The 18,363-nt window shown below is 45.3% G+C and overlaps 1 protein-coding gene across 3 annotated transcripts in view; it reads right to left on the reverse strand.

The window, feature by feature from the left end:
- Plb1 (phospholipase B1) overlaps window positions 1-18,363 on the reverse strand; it is a 132,677-nt gene that overhangs the window by 59,386 nt on the left and 54,928 nt on the right. For 2 of the 3 annotated variants that reach the window (XM_076942263.1, XM_076942264.1), the window contains 6 exons: window positions 15,414-15,485; window positions 14,030-14,104; window positions 12,093-12,159; window positions 5,378-5,436; window positions 927-1,000; window positions 238-281 (listed from right to left, as the gene is read on the reverse strand). In XM_076942263.1, coding sequence (XP_076798378.1) covers window positions 238-281; window positions 927-1,000; window positions 5,378-5,436; window positions 12,093-12,159; window positions 14,030-14,104; window positions 15,414-15,485 — 391 coding nt within the window. The remainder of the gene's footprint in view (window positions 1-237; window positions 282-926; window positions 1,001-5,377; window positions 5,437-12,092; window positions 12,160-14,029; window positions 14,105-15,413; window positions 15,486-18,363) is intronic. The other variant, XM_034514105.2, reaches the window with a different exon arrangement.

The raw sequence follows: 18,363 nt of genomic DNA on the forward strand, positions 1-18,363 counted from the left end.
CAAAACAAAACAAAACAAAACAAAACAAAACAAAACAAAGCCAAACACAAAAAAGCAAACAAAACCCTCCAAGGTTTTAGTTAGCTCAGGAGCTAAGCCAGGACAGCAGCCTCGGGGAAGCAGCGCCCCCTACTGCACACAGCTGCATCCTGCTGCCTTGGGAGGCTGGGTGCCTGCCAGCGGGTGGCGCAGTGGGCTCAGGCGTAGCCTACCTGCCCAGAGCACCAGGGTACTCACTGGCTAGGGTGGTCACGGTTTTGATGTCCTCATCTCCGCCCACACTGTTGTTGAGAAGCAAGAAAGAAAATGAAGGTTTAAAATGCCAAGCAAGACAGAGTTCCCTCCTGAATCACAGCCCCGAGGACTCGCCCTTTACCCATCACAGAAATGCAATTCCTTTCCTCCCTCCATGGACTCCTGAGCAAACAGACAAAAGAACTCAAACGGTTGCTGCTGCTGTTATTGTACTTTCAGCTTTGAGCCCTGCTCTGATGTTGGAGCAGGGAGAACTAAGTTAGTCTCTTTCAGTACATTTTCCAACCCAGAGGGATTCTTTGGGGGCCACCAGGGCACCACTTGGCCTCTCCATTACTGTTGATAGCTTACCTCGGGTCTGTCTCTTCCTGCTTAGCTTGGAAAAGCCCTTGTTCAAAGAGTGCCTTTAGGAGAGTCAGGGTCTCGAAACCCAAGGCTAAGATTCCAAGGGAGATCCCCCTGGCTTCTTCTAGGTACAAACCAATCGTGCACTTTTACCCCCACCCCCCAAAGTCCTGCCCAGGCGACATTACCTCTTGTTACGGGTATTATAGTCTTTTGGTGGGGCAAATAAATTGAATTTAGAAGTTTGTTATAGAAAGAACTAGATGGCCCATCCCCCATTGAGGTACTGTTTTCTAGAAGGTTCAGGGCCTTCTTTGCTCACTCACCTCCAGGACAGGCCTCGGTATTCCGTTAAGACGTCGAAGATATTCCCCGGGTTGGCCCCAGCCCCATTGCCTGCCTGAAAGAGAACTCAAATAGCTGGTGGTATCCATGTTTTTTCTCAGGACCAATGGCTGTCAGCCTATTTGAAGGCCGATACCCTTATCCTGGTCAGGACACCTAGGAAAGTTCTAGGATCCAGATGAAACATCCTGTGGATGTTTCCCACCCTTTCTGGGGGGAGCCCAGTACCATCCACAGCTATGCTGCTTCCAGGGAAACCCTGCCTGGACAGCAAGTAGGAGAATCATGAGCTTGTAGCATGCATTCCTCCCCCCCCCCCCAAAGCACATGCTTGGAGGTGCTGTGTCCATTATTTAAAACTGTGAAACCTATAATCAGAGGAATTAAGCCTTTGACATCATCACATCCCACCCACGTGCAGGTGAGAAAGAGCGGGAAGGTGTACTTCATATTCAGACCATCTCCTTCCCTGAAGCATACATTTCTAAGCTCCAGCAGAAATCCCCTGGTTAGGTTCACTGCAGGTCAGTACCTGTCTTAGCTAGGGTTTCCGTTGCTGTGAGGAGACACCATAGCCAAGACAACTCTTATAAAGAACAACATTTAATGGGGGCTGGCTGAGGTTCAGTCCTTTATCATCATGGCAGGAAGCATGACAGCATCCAGGCAGGCATGGCGCTTGTTCTGAAGGCAACTAGGAGAAGACTGGCTTCCAGGCAGCTAGGAGGAGGGTCTCAAAGCCCACTCCCACAGTGATACACTTCCTCCAACAAGGCCACACCTCCTAATAGTGCCACTCCCTGGGTCAAGCATGTTCAAACCACCATATTCCGATCCCAGGTCCCCATAGACTTGTTCAAACTGGGGGCTATACTTGGCCATAGCATAATGCAAAATATATTTAACCCAACTGTCTATAACAGTCTCAACATCGTTAAAAGTCCAAAGTTCAAAGTCTTGTCTGCAATCTCTTAACTGGAATCCCCTATAAAATCAGAATCAAAAAGCAGATCATATACCTCCATTACAAGATATATATTAGCATTCCAAAATGTTATAGTGAGGAAATATTGGATCAAAGCTAGTCCAAAAACCAGCTGGGCAAACTCCAAACTCTGCACCTCCATGTCTGATGTCAAAGTACTCTTCGGATCCACAACTCCCTTCATCTTTGTTGACTGCAACAACTTCTTTTGGGCTGGTTCCACTCCCTGTTAGCACCTTTCCCCAGCAGATAGCCCACGGTTCTGGCATCTCTAACATCTTAAGAGTATTTGATGTAACTTCAACTTTACAGCTTCTAATATCTGGGATCCACACATGATCTTCTTTTTCTGGGCTCCTCCAAAGGGCCTGGGTCACATCTCCAGCTCTGCCCTCTGTAGCACTCTAGGCTCTGGTTGATTCTACTCCACTGCTGCTGCTGCTGTTCTTGGTAATCATCCCATGGTACTGGCATCTTCAATTCAATGGAGTCTTCAACTGCTACTAGGCTTCACCAATAGCCTCTCATAGGTTCTCTTCAGGGCGCTAAGCCTCAACTTCTTTACATGACCCCTTCAGTCCTAGGCCATCAACTGCAACTGTCACCTTCACCAATGGCCTTCTTAGGCCCTTCACAGTGCCAAGCCTCAGTAACTCTCCATGACTCCTTCATGCCTTCAAAACCAGTACCACCTGGGTGACTCTTACACATGACCAAGTCCAGCTGTAGCACAAGGTACAGCCTTGGCTATCTCTAGAACACAGTTTCTTTGTGATCCTAGAAAACACTTCCCAGAAGATTTCACCTCAGTGATGCTGGTCTCTTCTTAATCACTGATAATTTCTTAGCCCCTGCTAACCGACATCAATTGTCCCGTAGTCCCTTCTATTCTTGACTCTAAAGCCAGAGCCACATGGCCAATGCTGCCAAGTACTGTTGCTTGCTGGAGCTGCAACACAGCCTCTCTGTTCTATTACATTATCATCAGTTTTGGTTTTCTAACTACTTTACTGCCTAAGCTTGGCTGTTCTGGAACTTGCTCTATACTTGAACTCAGAGATCTGCATGGCTTTGTCTCCTGAATCCTGAGATTAAAGGCATGTACAATCCTACCTGGATTTAAACTTTTCTTTACCCAGAATTTGTTTTGTACCAGGCTAGTCTTGAACTCAAGATCTGCTTGCCTCTGTCTCCTGGGATTAAAGGTATGCACCACCATGCCTGGACCTAAGCTTTTTATATAGATCTCAATCAAGTTGAATCTGAGAATATCCATCAGAATCCATCCCTTGTCAATTTGACACATATTCATAACTCCTCATGTTCAAATGAAAACAGTAACCAGGACCTAATAATGTCTAACAGGATATAACTCTCCCTCATGCAACTGCAAATGTGTGAGTTTAGCTGGGTGGGACCTTTGCCTATGGCCACCACTCTCTAATTCCACTTAATATCTTTGAACACAGGATATAGCTTCATTTCACTTCCTGTTGTCTCTTTACTCTTTGAACCTACATTTTGTATTTTGCCTTTCTAAGCTTGCTATGCTTGATCAAAACGCTCTTCATGAAAATAAACCAGAGGACAAAGACTATTCTGGGCTTTTTTGAGACTTCTTTTGTCAATGCAATTAATATAAATCTCTTTACCTTTGTCTCAGGCAGACTCTGGACAAGGGAAAAAGCAGCAACATTCTTCACCAAAACATCATAAGAAAGATCTCTAGAATTCAAATCACCCTTAGCACCAATGTCTTCCATATTCCTACTAGAATGGCCCATCAAGTCCCATTTAAAGTATTCTATGGCTTTCTGAAACCAAAGTCACGAAACCCATATTCAGCCAAACAAAAGCCTGGTCAGGCCTATAACAGCAATACCCCAGTCCCTAGTACCTACTTCTGTCTTAGGGTTTCCATTGCTATGAAGAGACACCATGACCAGGGCAACTCTTAAAAAGGACAACATTTAGTTGGGGCTGGCTTACAGGTTCTGAGGTTCAGTCCATTATCATCATGACTGGAAGCATGAGTGTCTAGGCAGGCATGGTGCTGAAGGAGCTGAGAGTTGTACATCTTGTTCTGAAGGCAACTGGGAGAAGACTGGACTGGCTTCCAGGCAGCTAGTAGGAGAGTCTCCAAGCCCACCTCCACAGTGACACACTTCCTCCAACAAGGCCACACCTCCTAATAGTGTTATGCCCTGGACCAAGCAAATTCAAACTACCACAGTACCTAACTGCCACCAGGTCACATGGGCCACAAAGTCCTGAGTATCCTTGTGATTCTCTGTGGTTGTCTGTCCTGAGAGCATCTTCCAGTGACCATGGGGGTGGGGAGGGTATTAGACCTCACGGAACAGGAAGTGGCTGAGATATATGGCTGGTAAGGTGCCAATGACCAGTCTGCCAATCTCTCCCAGGGGTAACACATAGTAGGACCTTTGGGATAAGGAACTGCTGGAGTCTCATGGTGAAGAATGCTATGTGGCTTACAGATCCTACACCCTGGGCCTGGCTTCTAGACTCACAAGCTAAGTGACTTGGGCACTCAGTGCACCTTCCTTATTGGCCAAATGCGAGGAATGTCAGACCTCACAGGATTTCTGTCATGGGGCTACAGAGTGAGCTGACTTCACTGTAAATCACAGTTGTGGCCAGGTATCTGCTTCTTGGAGAGTTCACACCTGATCAAGAGGGCAGCAGCTGGAGACAACAGCTGGCCTCCACCCAGGAGTAAGTGACCTTAAAAACTTGTTTCTTGAAACCTCAGGGGACCAACTCCCTCAGGCTCTCTATGGACTTGATTCTGTTTTTAAAAAGTATTGCATCTAAGGGGTCTAGAGTATCATCTTGGGGCAGCTACAGAAGCAGGTTTGTTCATCTCTGGAGCCTCAGCTTCTTCCATTGACCCTCCCTTCTTACTGACACCTCCTTACCCATCAGCACTTGCTCCTAGCTTGTCATCTCTGTATGCCAATCTGAGCAGGCATCTCTTAGCTTTTCTACATGGACAGACAGGACTGGCTGGGTCTTGGGAAACACTTATGGCAGGAGATGCTGTATAACTTCACGTTGTCGCTCATGCTCCTTCAGGGTCCCTTCTACTTTTCTTTTCACCTCAGCATGGCAGAGGAGTGTAGAGGTTGGAATGAAATCCTGCTGGGTGAGGCACACTAGATGCCAGGCAGAGGAAGCCTTTGAGGATTCAAACCCAAAACAGGCTAAGAGTAAAACCTCAACTTTCAGTTTCATGTTTTCCTATCTCTCCTAGCTGGACATGGTAGCTCACAGCTGTAATCCCAGCACTTAGGAGGTAGACCCAGGAAGATCAGGAGTTCAAGGTCAACCCCAGTTACATAGTGAATCTCAGGCCAGCTACATGAAACTCAGTCTCAAAAACATAAACATCATCTCCTCTCCTCTTCTACAGTTGAGGTCACCTACCGTGATTGAGTCACCCATTGCTCCGATGATCTTGATATCAGCTGGCCTCAGCCTGTGAACTGGAAAGCAAATCTGGGTGAATGGAAATGAATGGAAAATGAGTGTGTCAGGAAGCCCCTGGATCTAGTCCCCTGTGCCTCCAAGAGGCTTAGCTTTCCCAGCAGTGCCAACTCAGGCTTCCCTCCCACTTTCACACTGCTTGCACAGTGGCAGCTGCCACGCCCACTGAGGATTTGCACTGGGGAGGGAAAGTCCCAGATAAGTCCTAGGACAGGATGCAGACTGACACACGCGTGGCTCATGAACGTATACCTGAGAGAATATGGAGATTACTGGTCCTCAAACTGGGCTGGGCAATGAAATCACCTGTGACTCCTGGACTACTAAGAGCTTCAGAATCAGCAGGTCTGTGGTGAGTCTAAGATTTTTGCATGTCTGATGCTCAGGGACTGTGGCTGAGACAGGGCCAAGTCCTGTCTGAGAACTATTGAGAAGCAATGCTTTTATTTGGAAGCCACAGACAGTGGTTTATCTCTGCATTTGTAGGAGAGACCATAACTGTTTCCTTCCTGGTCTAGGTACAGGTTGCCTCATGAAACTGTGACTGCCATTGCCTGATGACAGCTCCACAGTCTTGTTTCTTAGATTCTAGAGCAACCAAGTGTCTTTCTTTACTCTTTCTTCCTCCATCATCATGTCTTGAATTCATCACACGCTCGCATACACACACACACACACACACACACACACACACACACACACACACACACATTCCCTTTTATGTGATTATAGCCTACGTGGCCTTTCCCAGCCTTTCCCAGCTACTCTATGCGGTTAGAAGAACAATATCAAATCACAAACCCAGCTGCACACATTAACACACGCCTACAGGGCTAAGCATGGAAACTTTAAAATGACCTCTTCCCAAAGAAATCAGGCTATGGGGGTGGGGAGGCAAAAAAAAAAAAAAAAAAAAAAAATTCCTTCCCTCAACTCCAGAGTGGTTTATTTTAGCTTGTGGTGACAGTCAATCACTATATTCTTAGGGCCATAATGGTGGATTCTCTGAATGCTGACAGGCTGGGGAAGGTCTTTGGAGCTGGTTAAGTGTAAAAGAGACAGACAGATTTGCCTCCAAAGCTTCAATATTTATTATAGGCTGAGAGATAAAGCGGTCTAGGGTCCTCAAGGTGGCTCAGTGGGTAAAAGCTCTTGCTACCATGTCTAAAGACTGAGCTTTGTCCCTAGGATCCACAGGGTGGACAGAGAGAACCCTTGTAAGGTGGCCTCTAACCTCCACACATACTCTACACCACAAGCAAGCACACACACATACATACATGTGTACACAGAATAACATTTTTTTAAAAAACGTAAAAAGCATCTCAAACAGCTCACACTTAACTCAAAGTTGGGTGGATACAAAGGAAACAAAAAATATGCACACATATACAGAACTCCCCTGCTCCCCTACCGTGTGTATGTGTGCGTGTGCGCGTGCGCCACATGATTGTGTACAGTTTGTTTCTGCAGTGGTGATCTCTTATATTTTTGGTTGTGAGCCTAGCCTTTAACGGCTGAGCCATCTCTCCGGCCCTGCAGTGGTGATCTCTAGCTGGCCACTCTGTAGGACTCCCAGCGGAGAGATCAGGCCACATGAAGCAAGGCTTGGTGGGAGGAGTTGACTTATCTAGGGTTCTAAGGTTAAGATTGAGCCCATGCATTTCTTTGGCTTAATATTCCGTAGCCCTTGGTTTGAGGTTTAGTGATGCCATCGAATATGTCAAAGATGCAGCCTGGAAATTTAGAAATAAAAGCTTTAGCAATTGCTCTCTCTGGAAAGACAACTATTTCCAGATAAGGTTGAATTTATGTGGGCTGATTAGGTAAACGTTATCTGGAACAAACAGTTCCTTGAAGGAAGCTTAACACTCATCGTTAGCTCATGGACCTGTCTACAGAGCCCTTCTCGGGAGGCCATCTGGGCTCCGGTGCTGTGTTATGAACAGTGAGCAGCCTGCACAAAGTGAAGACGGGGACATGGCCTCAGCCCATGAAGAACCATACTCATGAGTAGCGGGCAGCAGGCTGGTGTTTTATTTTAGGGTAGCCCAACAACTTGAACCATCCAGTACTGTAATCTAAAAAAAAAACCAATTTGCTAAGTAAATTATTAGCTAAGGCTTCCCAACCCATTTGCTCTCCGGTTTTAAGAATTTTATGAAAAGATTTCCACAATGATGGTAATTCACTGACATTAGACTGAAACCCCAATCCCGCCTTTGGAGATTTTCATCTAAGTATAGATGGATAGATGGGACTTTGCACATATGAGAAGTACAAGAAATGTATGAATTTCACTAAGAAACACTAAGGTCTGAGGTGACGGGCCAGCTTCCTGCAGTTGGCTATCACGCTGTACCCATGTATTAAAGGCCGCCTTGCTCCTGAGAAGCATTATAAATAAAATTACAAACGTAAATATAATATTATAAATATATTCATAATTAGCTTGAATTAAAGGTCTTGTGGTCTATAATAGTAATTTTATAGATTTCAAAGGTTTACTAAGAAACTTGGGGAGAAAGGAGGGGGCATACAGGAGGGCTTGAAGGGACAAGAGAAAGGAGAAATGATGTAAGTATATTATCTCAAATAAAAGAAAAAAGTATAATGGATTGTTTAGGGGATAACGAAAGGAAGCAAAACCTGTAAGCTCTCTATAGATGGAACTCTCTCCTTCTTTGCCTAAACATTTTTGAGTCATTCTTGTTTGAATCTGCGGATGTGGAGGCTATGGATACAGAGGCTGAATCTACCAATGTAGCTATCAGACCCTCCCTTGTGACACTCAGTGATGCTGACATCCACATACCTTCGTATCTACCCTCCAGGTCACCAATTTCATTCTCTACTCATCTATGTGTCTAACCTATCAGCAGGGGTCTCAGTTCCAATTCCTACAATCCTATTCTTATATTTAAAAGTTCGACTCTATCCTTTAGCATTCGGGTAGTTCCTTCAACAAATCCTCAATTCGTTTTTATTTGCTTAAACATATTAGATGTTTTTAAAATAACATTTAAAAAAAATAACATTGAGGAAAACACCCAGAAAAAAAGAGCCTCTTGGGGGAAGAATTTGAATTTGCTCAGTCATCTGGATATATTAAGGTAGGCTCTTAGTCCCCACAGAGCAACACTTCTTGCTGATGATAGGCTATACCAAGTCACAATTCCTGTGGCCAGGTGGCTTTGCAACCTCCACTGAACACAGGCAGTTGGGTCACAATGAGGTGAAAGGCCTGTGAAGGACTGCCTACTGCTGGAGCATGGCCACTTTCTCACCTTCGCTTTGGGAGGGCTCAGTTTACCTACCTGGGGTAAAATAATAGTATTGGAGTTTAGCAAGACTCAGTAACTGAGGTAAATGCCTTTTTCCTGTCCCATACTGTTGCTGAGAGCCACACACAGGCAGCATAGCGATGCCTTCCATTTTTGAAAGCATGGGTTGTTTCTTCTGCACGCAATTAGAATAAGCAGCTTGAGTCCAACAGATAACCAAGGAGCAACATTCCCTTCCACTCCTCGGGGCCACTCAGTTTTGGGGAAAAAATCAGCAGTAGACACCCCCCACACACACACACAAGTGACTATTTAAGTTATCTCAGCTATATGTTAGCAAGAATCAATATATTGTCAGTGTTTATAAAAGCCGAGGGAGACCTTGCAAGACGTTATCCTTTACTGAATTCCAAATGCTGATTAGTTATAAAAAGTTATAGTTACTCCCACCAACTTTCTATACGTCATCCTCCACAGCCCCACAGGTGAGCAGGTGGGGGTTCTTCATCCACAAGCTCTGGTGTGTGATGAGAATGGACGCAGACCACCAGGGACCACGACCAGTGGTGACAGGCAGTATCCTATTCTGTAACATAGTTTTTGATCTGCGCATCTGTGGGTTGGGGGACACACTAGGAATGGTAGCTACCAAAAGGGTTTTGAAAATAATTTGGAAGGCAAAATAGCTGTTTTACACCATAGTCAGGCATTTGGGTGGTGGTGCTGTGACCTAGTTTACATTATCAACTCTGAGGATCATTGGATGAATGCAAAATTCTCCGTTATTCAGAGTTATTCAGTAAGTATTTAGTGGTTCCTCTCATTTGCTAAGCCAGTGGGGATGTAAGAAGTGGCCAGCTCCATCAGGATGTATGCCATATGTTCCCATTTCAATTAGACATCACTAACAGCGTCTCCAGAGAGGGAAGAATTTACCAGAAACATAGTAACAATCGAAGGAAAATAGTAACGTGCTCTTTTACTAAGGTTTCCCTTTTTCTTTTCTTTCTTTTTTAATTTTATTTTTTTTAAACATGTAAGCAACTTCAGGTCCAAATATGGTTAGAGCACTCAGTCATAGATCAGTGGCACAAAAAGAAAAAGATTTTTTCCTTATTGTTTATGTCTCTGTGGTCATTTTCCTGAGTGATACTTCCCAAGAGACTGAGAGGTGCACCCCAACACTCATAAATGAATGTGAATTTCACTGGATGGGCATGTTTGGTTTAGTCATAGGCCATCTGGTTACCTCAGCAGAGGCTTGGGTCAACCTAGCTATGTGTTTATTTAAACAGAGCCTATCACCAAGGTATCTCAGATCGTAAGGCCTTGAGATCTGCTCTTGAATTCCTCAAGCACGAATAAACACAATAGTCACCAGGGTCAGAGAGTAAGAAAGAGACTGTACTTTATCTAGTTTTTAGATGTGGAGATATGTTCTAATGGATGGTTACCATGACAGAAATACAATTTAGGGAGATTGCAAAATACTTTGCAGATCATCCTCTCAGAGTGATAAAGATTAAAGTACAGCTATTAAAGCTTCAAACTGATACTCTATCTATTGAGATATATGCACTATCTCTACACGCAGACCTCTATCATGTCTTAGAATACGGGTTTTTAACTGTGGGAGGGCACACATAGAAAGATGACTGTCTCTTTCTGTTGTTAAAGTCCACCCAGTAAATAGATCAATAGAAATGCAGTGTCATCAAACACAGGAGCACAACATATACAGACTAAACTGTGCCTGTGGGCAGAGTTAATGCTGGTCACGCAAGGTGAATTAGAATGTGTGGTTCAAAGAAAAGCTACCCCAACATGTGCCCGGTTCTGTCACGTCTCTTGCCATTTCTCTACCATGTTTTAACTTTGCCACAGGGGCCATCACCAGTGGCCAAACAGATAAGTAATCTAATATTGAATACCAGGCTTTAAAGCCATAGACTAAAGAGAGCTTAAACACTTTTAAGGTCCCAGATTCAGGTTATTTTGTTATAACAACAGGCAAAGGATTAAATAGGATTGTCTATTGTGTTACCCTATAGCTATAGCTTTGAAGAAGAGTAAATTTTGTATCCAGGCTCTAGTAAGATTTTTGTTTGTTGTTTTGGGTTGTTTTTTTTTTTTTTTTTGAGACAGGGTTTCTGTGTAGCCCTGGTTGTCCTGCAACTTACTCTGTTCAGGCTGGCTCCAAACTCAGTACTTAAGAGATCTGTCTGCCTCTGCCTCCCGAGTGCTAGGATCAAGGTGTGCACCACCACCATCCAGCAGAGAAAATCACAAGGAAATAGTGTTACTACAAAGGAGACATTTTACTACAAATGTAAGACTCCTTATAGGTTTTGTGGCTTCTCCAAACCTAATTTTCTCTTTTCAGTAATCAGTGGTTAAAATGGATCAGCTAGGACAGAGACTCCCAAATGGCTTAGAGGAGAGACTCAACAATTTGTCCACAAGTGAACTGAGACCTGACCATAGCCTCCAATGCCAAGCATGGGGGCCTATAGCACTTCTGTCACAGCTAAGGTCCTGAGTCACCTGGGCCCCACTATGGCCTTCATGTGACTTTCCAGATGTACAGACATCATTTCCCAAGCTGCTTCACAGCAAAGAAAGCTGCAGTGCTCACATGGTTTCCTCTTTAGGAAGATTGTTAGTGACTGCCTAGAACATTCTGTGAGCCTCATATTCAGAGCCCAGCAACATTTTAGAAAATAGTGGAGCCAGTGGTGGTGCACACCTTTGATCCTAGCACTTGAGAGGCAGGGGCAGACCTCTGTGGCTCTCTGTGAGTTCAAGGCCAGCCTGGTTTACAAGAGTGAGTTCCAAGACAGCCAGAGCTATATAAGGAAACCAAGTCTTGGGAGGAAGAAAGGAGGGAAGGAAAGAGGGAGGAAGAGGAGGAGGAAAAGGAAAGGAAGAAAAGGAAGGAAAGACAGTTGAGACAATGGGAATGGCACATTTATAATGTTCTGTGCAGCCCTTGAACACGTTCTGCATATTCCTTGGGTAAGAAGTATGGACTGACTAATTTTGCTTCTTGTTTAAAAGTTATTTTTTTTTTTTTTTTATAAAAGAACAAATTCACCTATGAAGGTCTTAAGACAGAAGTGTTGCACTCGACAACCCTTAGGCCTAAGCGTGGGGTCAATGCTCTCTGATGCTGTTGCTATTATTTTAGTTAAAGAATAATCAAGCATAAACGTGACCTTGTGGCTTCATGCAGAGCCATAAATACTACCCTAGGCCTTCTTGCCCATCTTGAGCTCATATCTTGGAAATCCTCGGCATTTTATAGTTGCTCTGACTTGACGTTCAGACCTCAAGTTGAGTTGAAGCTCACACTGAACACGACAGCCATGTACCTGTTGTGGGGATTGAGTCAGAGGGGTCCTTGTCAACACAGGTGAACTCTGTTCCTTCTCGTTTCTTCTGAAACGAGACATACAGAGAAGTTAGAAGTAAATGCATGTCCTGGGATAGAAGCGCAGTGGGAGATGGGGTGGGAAGTGGGCCGTTATATTGGAGAAGACCATATACAATTAAGATGGAATAGAACTTCAGTGTTTGTTAAGATCTTGCTTCAGGCTGTCTCTTCAAGCCCAGGGCTGCCGCTCCACCTGAGCTTGGAATGTTGCAACCCTCAACCATGTCACCACCCCCAGGTTGGGTGGCCTCCTCTTCCCCATTGACAGTGGTCTCTCAGGAAGCTGTAATTGTGACCCTCCCCTGCCTATAGTTTCAGCAAAGCCAGGCTGTTCCATCCCTGCTGTTTCTTATTGTGACCCCAAAGATCAGAATGGGGCCAAGCATCACAGAAGATTAATACTATCTGTTGATTGAACAAATGGCTACCATATACCAACCTCAGCATAAAACCATTGATCCCATTCCCCTACTCCAGTCTGTCCTTGACCAAGGTCTCTGTCCTCCCCCATACCTCTGAACCTTGTGTAAACAGTTGCCCCTACTCTTTCTTCTCCCCAATTCTTAGCCTTCTACCCACCAGGCTCATTCCTAGTCACTCTTTATAAATGAGACCAGGGGCAGCTTTAGGAGAGTTGTCTTCCACCATCTGAGTTGTTTTCTCTTCCTCTGTGTCCTCAGAAGATCCAACACAAATTTTAATCTCAGCTGCTATTACAGTACATGCAATTGCTGGCTGGGGTGTCCGTTTCCTCTACCAAACTGTATTCTTTTGGATCAGCAGTGTATTTTATTTCTGTTTTAAAGTGTCATGTCTGCAACCCATCTATCCATCTACTCAGCCACTCAACAAGTCAGCCTGAGTGCTTGCCTCTTTGAGCTTGCACTTTAGAGGTGTGGAAGAGACTTAATGTAGTCTGAGGGAGAAGAGCAATACAGAGAAGACAATACCAACACTTCTCTTCCATTCACTGCATGCAAGACACTGGATTACTTCCCAGATGAAACCCAAAGCACGGGAAGGCTAAGGCCTTGCTTATTGACACAGCCAGGCTATAGAAGAGTCTGGATTTGAATACAGAGCCAGTGGCTTCATCTCACTGGGCCTGCTTCCTTCTAGGTGTATCTATGATATTAGAAAATACAGGGCCCACCGGTCATTCAAGAATCTTTCATACTGGGTCTGTAAGAGAAGTGCAAGCTACAGCTTGGAGTGAATACTTCCCTTTTTCATAAGATGGAATGAGAAGGGCAAAATTCATTCACCTTTATCTACCTTTGTCCTGGATTGAAGACGCCAACCAAGCTTTAGGTAACTGAGTCCCTTGAGGAGTGCAAAGTGCCCTATCTAATCTCAGCAGGAAGACTCTGAAAGCAGCTGAGATAACCCATAATCAAGTTGCAAGTGAGAAGAAAACAGTATGAGAGTGAATCAACTCCACATTGCTCTGCTCCCAGACTCTCTGGGTTCCAGACCTCAATTCACTTCTCCTACTCAGATAAGTTTTCTTTCCCTTTCTCCTTAGAGTAAAGGCTCAAGGACTAACCAGAGGTCTGTGAAGGGTCTGAGTTATCTTGTCACAGTGCCGTGGGACCCCAACACCTCACCCTTTGAGAACTATACCCAGGTCTAAGGACTGTGTTGATTCAGGCCACCAAAGAAATACTCACGCACACTCCCCCAGCCAGCTGGCTGAATTTCAAGAGCTTGTTACAGTTTCCACAACACTATAGCTTTCAGTGTGCCCAGAGACAACACAGAGCCAAGTAGAAGGTTACAAAGATTCAAGGCTGTCCTTTAAATAGAAGGTTACAAAGACTCAAGGCTGTCCTTTAAATAGAAAGTTACTAAGATTCAAGACTGTCCTTTCCTTACCTGAAGCTTTGATATGGGTTTCAGCCGTCTGGCCTGGTAGTTGCTATTTCTGTAGGTGAACAGATAGGGGCTCTCCTGCAGGAAAAAAAAAAATGGCAACATGTAACGGTGACCCAGAGCTCTCCCTCCATGATAATCAAACTTGCCAGTGGGATGGGGTTCAAGAGAGAACTGAGGAGGATTGTTGGGGAGTAAGGAGTTTATTTAAAAAGTTATGACTGTCACAGACGAGCAAACAGAAACACAATGTCATGGCATGGGCTTTGAGGGACAGTCCAGGTTCCAGCACCACAGAGAGATAGTATGTTGGCATTGCTAAAGAAAGATATAGAGCCCATGTGACGGAATAAGAATGAGGAGGTTTCACAGTATAAGCCTGTAGGCGAGACGGAAGCCAGGAATAGAGCTAGGATGCATGTGAGCAATACCCTCTGGGCTGTAAGTTTACTTCTCATAAAACAAACCCTGGTCCCAGAGGTCTGCAACTAAGGACCCAGGAGGTGCCTGTTGGGTTCTGTGACTGGGAAATGGCTGCTGTGTTATGGCCCGGGCAGTGGCTGGATTCTGACATTGAATTCTCAAACATCATCCTCTCAATGAAACCGACCCTTTTCCTGGCTCTTTCCTCTACTTGCCTCTTGGCCCTCTGAAGAAGTTCCCTGAGACTTTGAAATGACTCATTTGCAAACCAGCAACAAGGTCTGTGTCGCTGGGCTAAGCACACGTATCTCAGCCAAAAGAGAACCTCATTTTAGGCTTTTTGGAAGCCATAGTGAAGAGGGAAAAGGTAAATTATTGCTTCTTATTACAACACATAATAAACTTACTAATTCATCAAGAAGAATCAACCCACATTCTACGATAGAAGGAATTTCCATCACTAAATGTTTGGTAATTTCTTCATCCATGTCTTTGGAAAGATTACATATATATATACGTGTGTGTGTGTGTGTGTGTGTGTGTGTATACACATATATATATATAATATTATATTACATGTTGGGCACATATTTAGATACAGCCTTCAAGACTCCTTAGGAACAACTCATCAACTCTGCTTCCTGAGGGAAAGGAAGGGCCATGAATGGCACTTGGGCCACAAGATCAGGCCCCTGAGGAGGTGAACAGGACCATAGCTGGAGGCCAGGAGAGCTGTGGGCTTTGTTCCTGTGACTTCCATGGGTACGGAGGGCCTTCCCTCTGCCAGCCTGCTCTCACGGTCCACACGAATATGTTTTAGGACAGCCACATGTACAACCTATGCTCAGGCCCAGGGCAACAGACCCAAGACTGTCAGGGGGCTAACATCTCAGTAAGACCCCACATTTCAGCAAATTCCATGTGTCTGCCCACATTCCGGCTCCCCCAGTCCAGTGTCTCCTACCTGAGAGGGACATTTCATTGTCTTTCTCTCTGCGGCATTGATTGACTCATCCTTTCCACCCACTGGTTCCATCTAGAAAAGAAAATCGGATCTAAAACAGAGGCACCTACCTCAGCAGGCAGCAGCCCACTCCCCCAACCCCTCCACGGGAGTGGGGGTGTCTCAAGAGTTTTACTCTTGGATCAGCAGCCCATTGGTGGCATTTCCAGCTCTGTCTTAGACTTGGGGGTCAGAAGTTTAGCCCTTAGTGGGGTGCAGCCTACTGCTTGCTCCCCAGGGATTCCGTAGCTCTCATTTGAAGACCACTGCATGAGGGTTAGTGGGCTTCTTGGGTTTTGTTTTTTTGATAGGGAGGAGTTCCTAGTCCACCTCAGGAAGAAACACAGGAGAAACTGAACATGCTTTGAGGCAGATATCCTAGGCAGACTGACACTGGTATGCTGAAGTCAACCAGATATCCTGCAGCTGGTCGCATGGCTTCATGATCACCCTAGGGTGGTTGTCATGTCCTCCCCTCCACGCCCAGCTCTTGGTTGCCTCATTGATCAAGATTTCCACAGCAACGAGAATAGAGGCAAGGAGGAAGGGCAAGTCTGAGGCAGGGTGTGAAAAGCACGTGTCCTTTCTCTGGCTGCTTCTCTCCTGTATCAGTGGTTCTCAACCTTCCTAATGCTGCGACCCTTTAATACCGTTTCCCATGTTGTGGTGACCCTCCCCCTCAACCATAAAATCACTTCACTGCTTCTTCATAACTGTAATCATGCTATTGTTGTGAATCATAATGTAAATATCGATACGCAGGATCTGATGTGTCCCCCAAAGGGATTGCAACCCACAGATTGAGAACCACCAGTCTACGTGCACATAAACCAAAGTTCAGTTTAAAAACAAAAACCCAAAGCCTATGCCTCTGCATTGAAGTTTACACAGCTTCGCATGAAGCCAAACAGGCCCCAGTCTTTAACTGGGCTGCCGAGCTAGAGCGACAGGGAGTGAGGCTTGGCCCCCATGCCCATGGACAAGGCTGTCCGGTGACTTGAAAAAGAATGCCACAATGCAGTAACTGCATAGGCCACCTAACAACAGACATACGTGCCCGAGAGCAACAGCATGGGGGAACCAGAAAAGCACTGGAGATAGGGAACAAAGGCAAGTGGAGAATTAGACAGAGCTGTTTTGTTTGCTTATATGGCTGGGCTTCAGGAACAGGACCTTCTACATGCTAGGCAACTTTTCTATTACTAAGCCCTGGGTCAAGCCCAAGGGGGGATGCTTTAAAAACTTTGTATGGACTGGAGATGTGTCTCAGGAGAGTGATGGCTTGGTATGTTTAAACCCTGGGTTTGATCCCCCAACTGAATGAAGACCTTGTGTTTCAGTATACGCCTATGATCCTGGCACTTTGGAGGTAGAGGTGGGGGCATTCACAAACTCAAGTTCAAGGTCAGCATGGATAAGAGAGGGAGGGTAGTGAAGAGGGAGAGGAGAGAGGGAGAGAGAGGGGGAGAGAGAGGGAGAATGAAAATGAGAGAGACAGGGATCAAAGTGGTTTTTTGCACATGCCTTTTCCCTCCCATTTGGGAGCTTTATGCTTTGCTCTGAAGCTCCCTGCACCCAGAGTGCTAGGCTCAGGTAGCAACTTTGCCTCTCATCTTTCAAAGACTTTTGACAGGGATGTAGGTAGTCACTGGCTTGGACACCCCGTCTGTCTGCCACACGTATACACCATGAAGACGTCAAATTCCCTTCAAGATCTAATCCTGTGCTTGTACCCCAGATCCCAGAAGCCAAAGGAGTGTTCAGGGACTGGTGTTTTGTTCTGAGCCAATGGAAGCAGAGTCAGATAAGGGGGTATAATTACTGTCACTTCTGAAGAAGGAGTGGCAGCCTGTGGCTCCAGGCCCCTGGAGGGGAGTAGTAAGGGGAGGAGGGGGGAGAAGGAGGAAGGGATTGGGCTCTTAAACCTCTGCAACTCCTTTCAGTTTTATTTTGACAGTGGCCACTCCTAGAGCCATGAGGTGTCACAGGCTGCTCACTAAGGGAGTGCCCAGGGACCAGGCTGATTGCCAGGGTCAGGTGGTCAACTGGGAAGTATCTTTTTCCTCCTCAATCTTTCAAGAAAGTCAGAACCCATGAGAGAATCTGAAAAAAAACCACATCTGTTCTAAAGGAATGAATCCAGCAGAGCCTTGAAAGATATTTCAAGATCCTCAGAGGAGAATTCATAGGTTTACCCAATAAAACTGTTAGAACTGTATCTTTAAATGGGCCCAATGGTGCTTGCCTGAAAATTCAACATTTGGGAGGCTGAGGCAGGAGGATTGCTTCGAGTTTGAGGGCAGCCTGGTTACAGGGTGAGATCATGTCTCAGGGCTAAGGCAACAACAAACCTCAAGATAAGTGTTTCTGTATCACTCAGTTTTCTGACACCAGTTCTGACCCTGAATCTTCAAAGGAGATAGAAAACTCAGTTACTTCACAGAATCTCCCGTCCTTCCGACACCACCCAGTGCTACACACACTATTTGCCCCACCCTTGGGGCATCTGCTCCTTGCTTTTGCTCTATCATCCACTCTGCTCTGTCACCATGAAATTAGCTAGTACATGGGGACGGATGAGGGTGATCTTAAGAAATCCTCTCTGTGGGATAGTGAAATGGCTGAGCAAGTAGGCACTGGTCACCAAGCCTGAAGTAAGTCACATGTGTATCATGGCTCAGTGCTCCCCTCCCTTCAATAAATAAACACAATAAAATTTTAAAACTCAGATCTGAGTTCTCTCTCCTGCCTGGTAACTCTAGCATCTTACTGTGAGGCTTCATGTAGGGATTTGTGATCGATGCAAAGACCTGAGATTTTATGCCCTTAGGGGTGTGTCCCTTTCACTACCACTGTACAAGAATTTCCAGAATTTGCTGAGGAAGCAACAGAAAGGGCCCTGAGAGATTGA

Source organism: Arvicanthis niloticus, chromosome 11 (assembly GCF_011762505.2).
Source record: "Arvicanthis niloticus isolate mArvNil1 chromosome 11, mArvNil1.pat.X, whole genome shotgun sequence".
NCBI lineage: Eukaryota > Metazoa > Chordata > Mammalia > Rodentia > Muridae > Arvicanthis > Arvicanthis niloticus.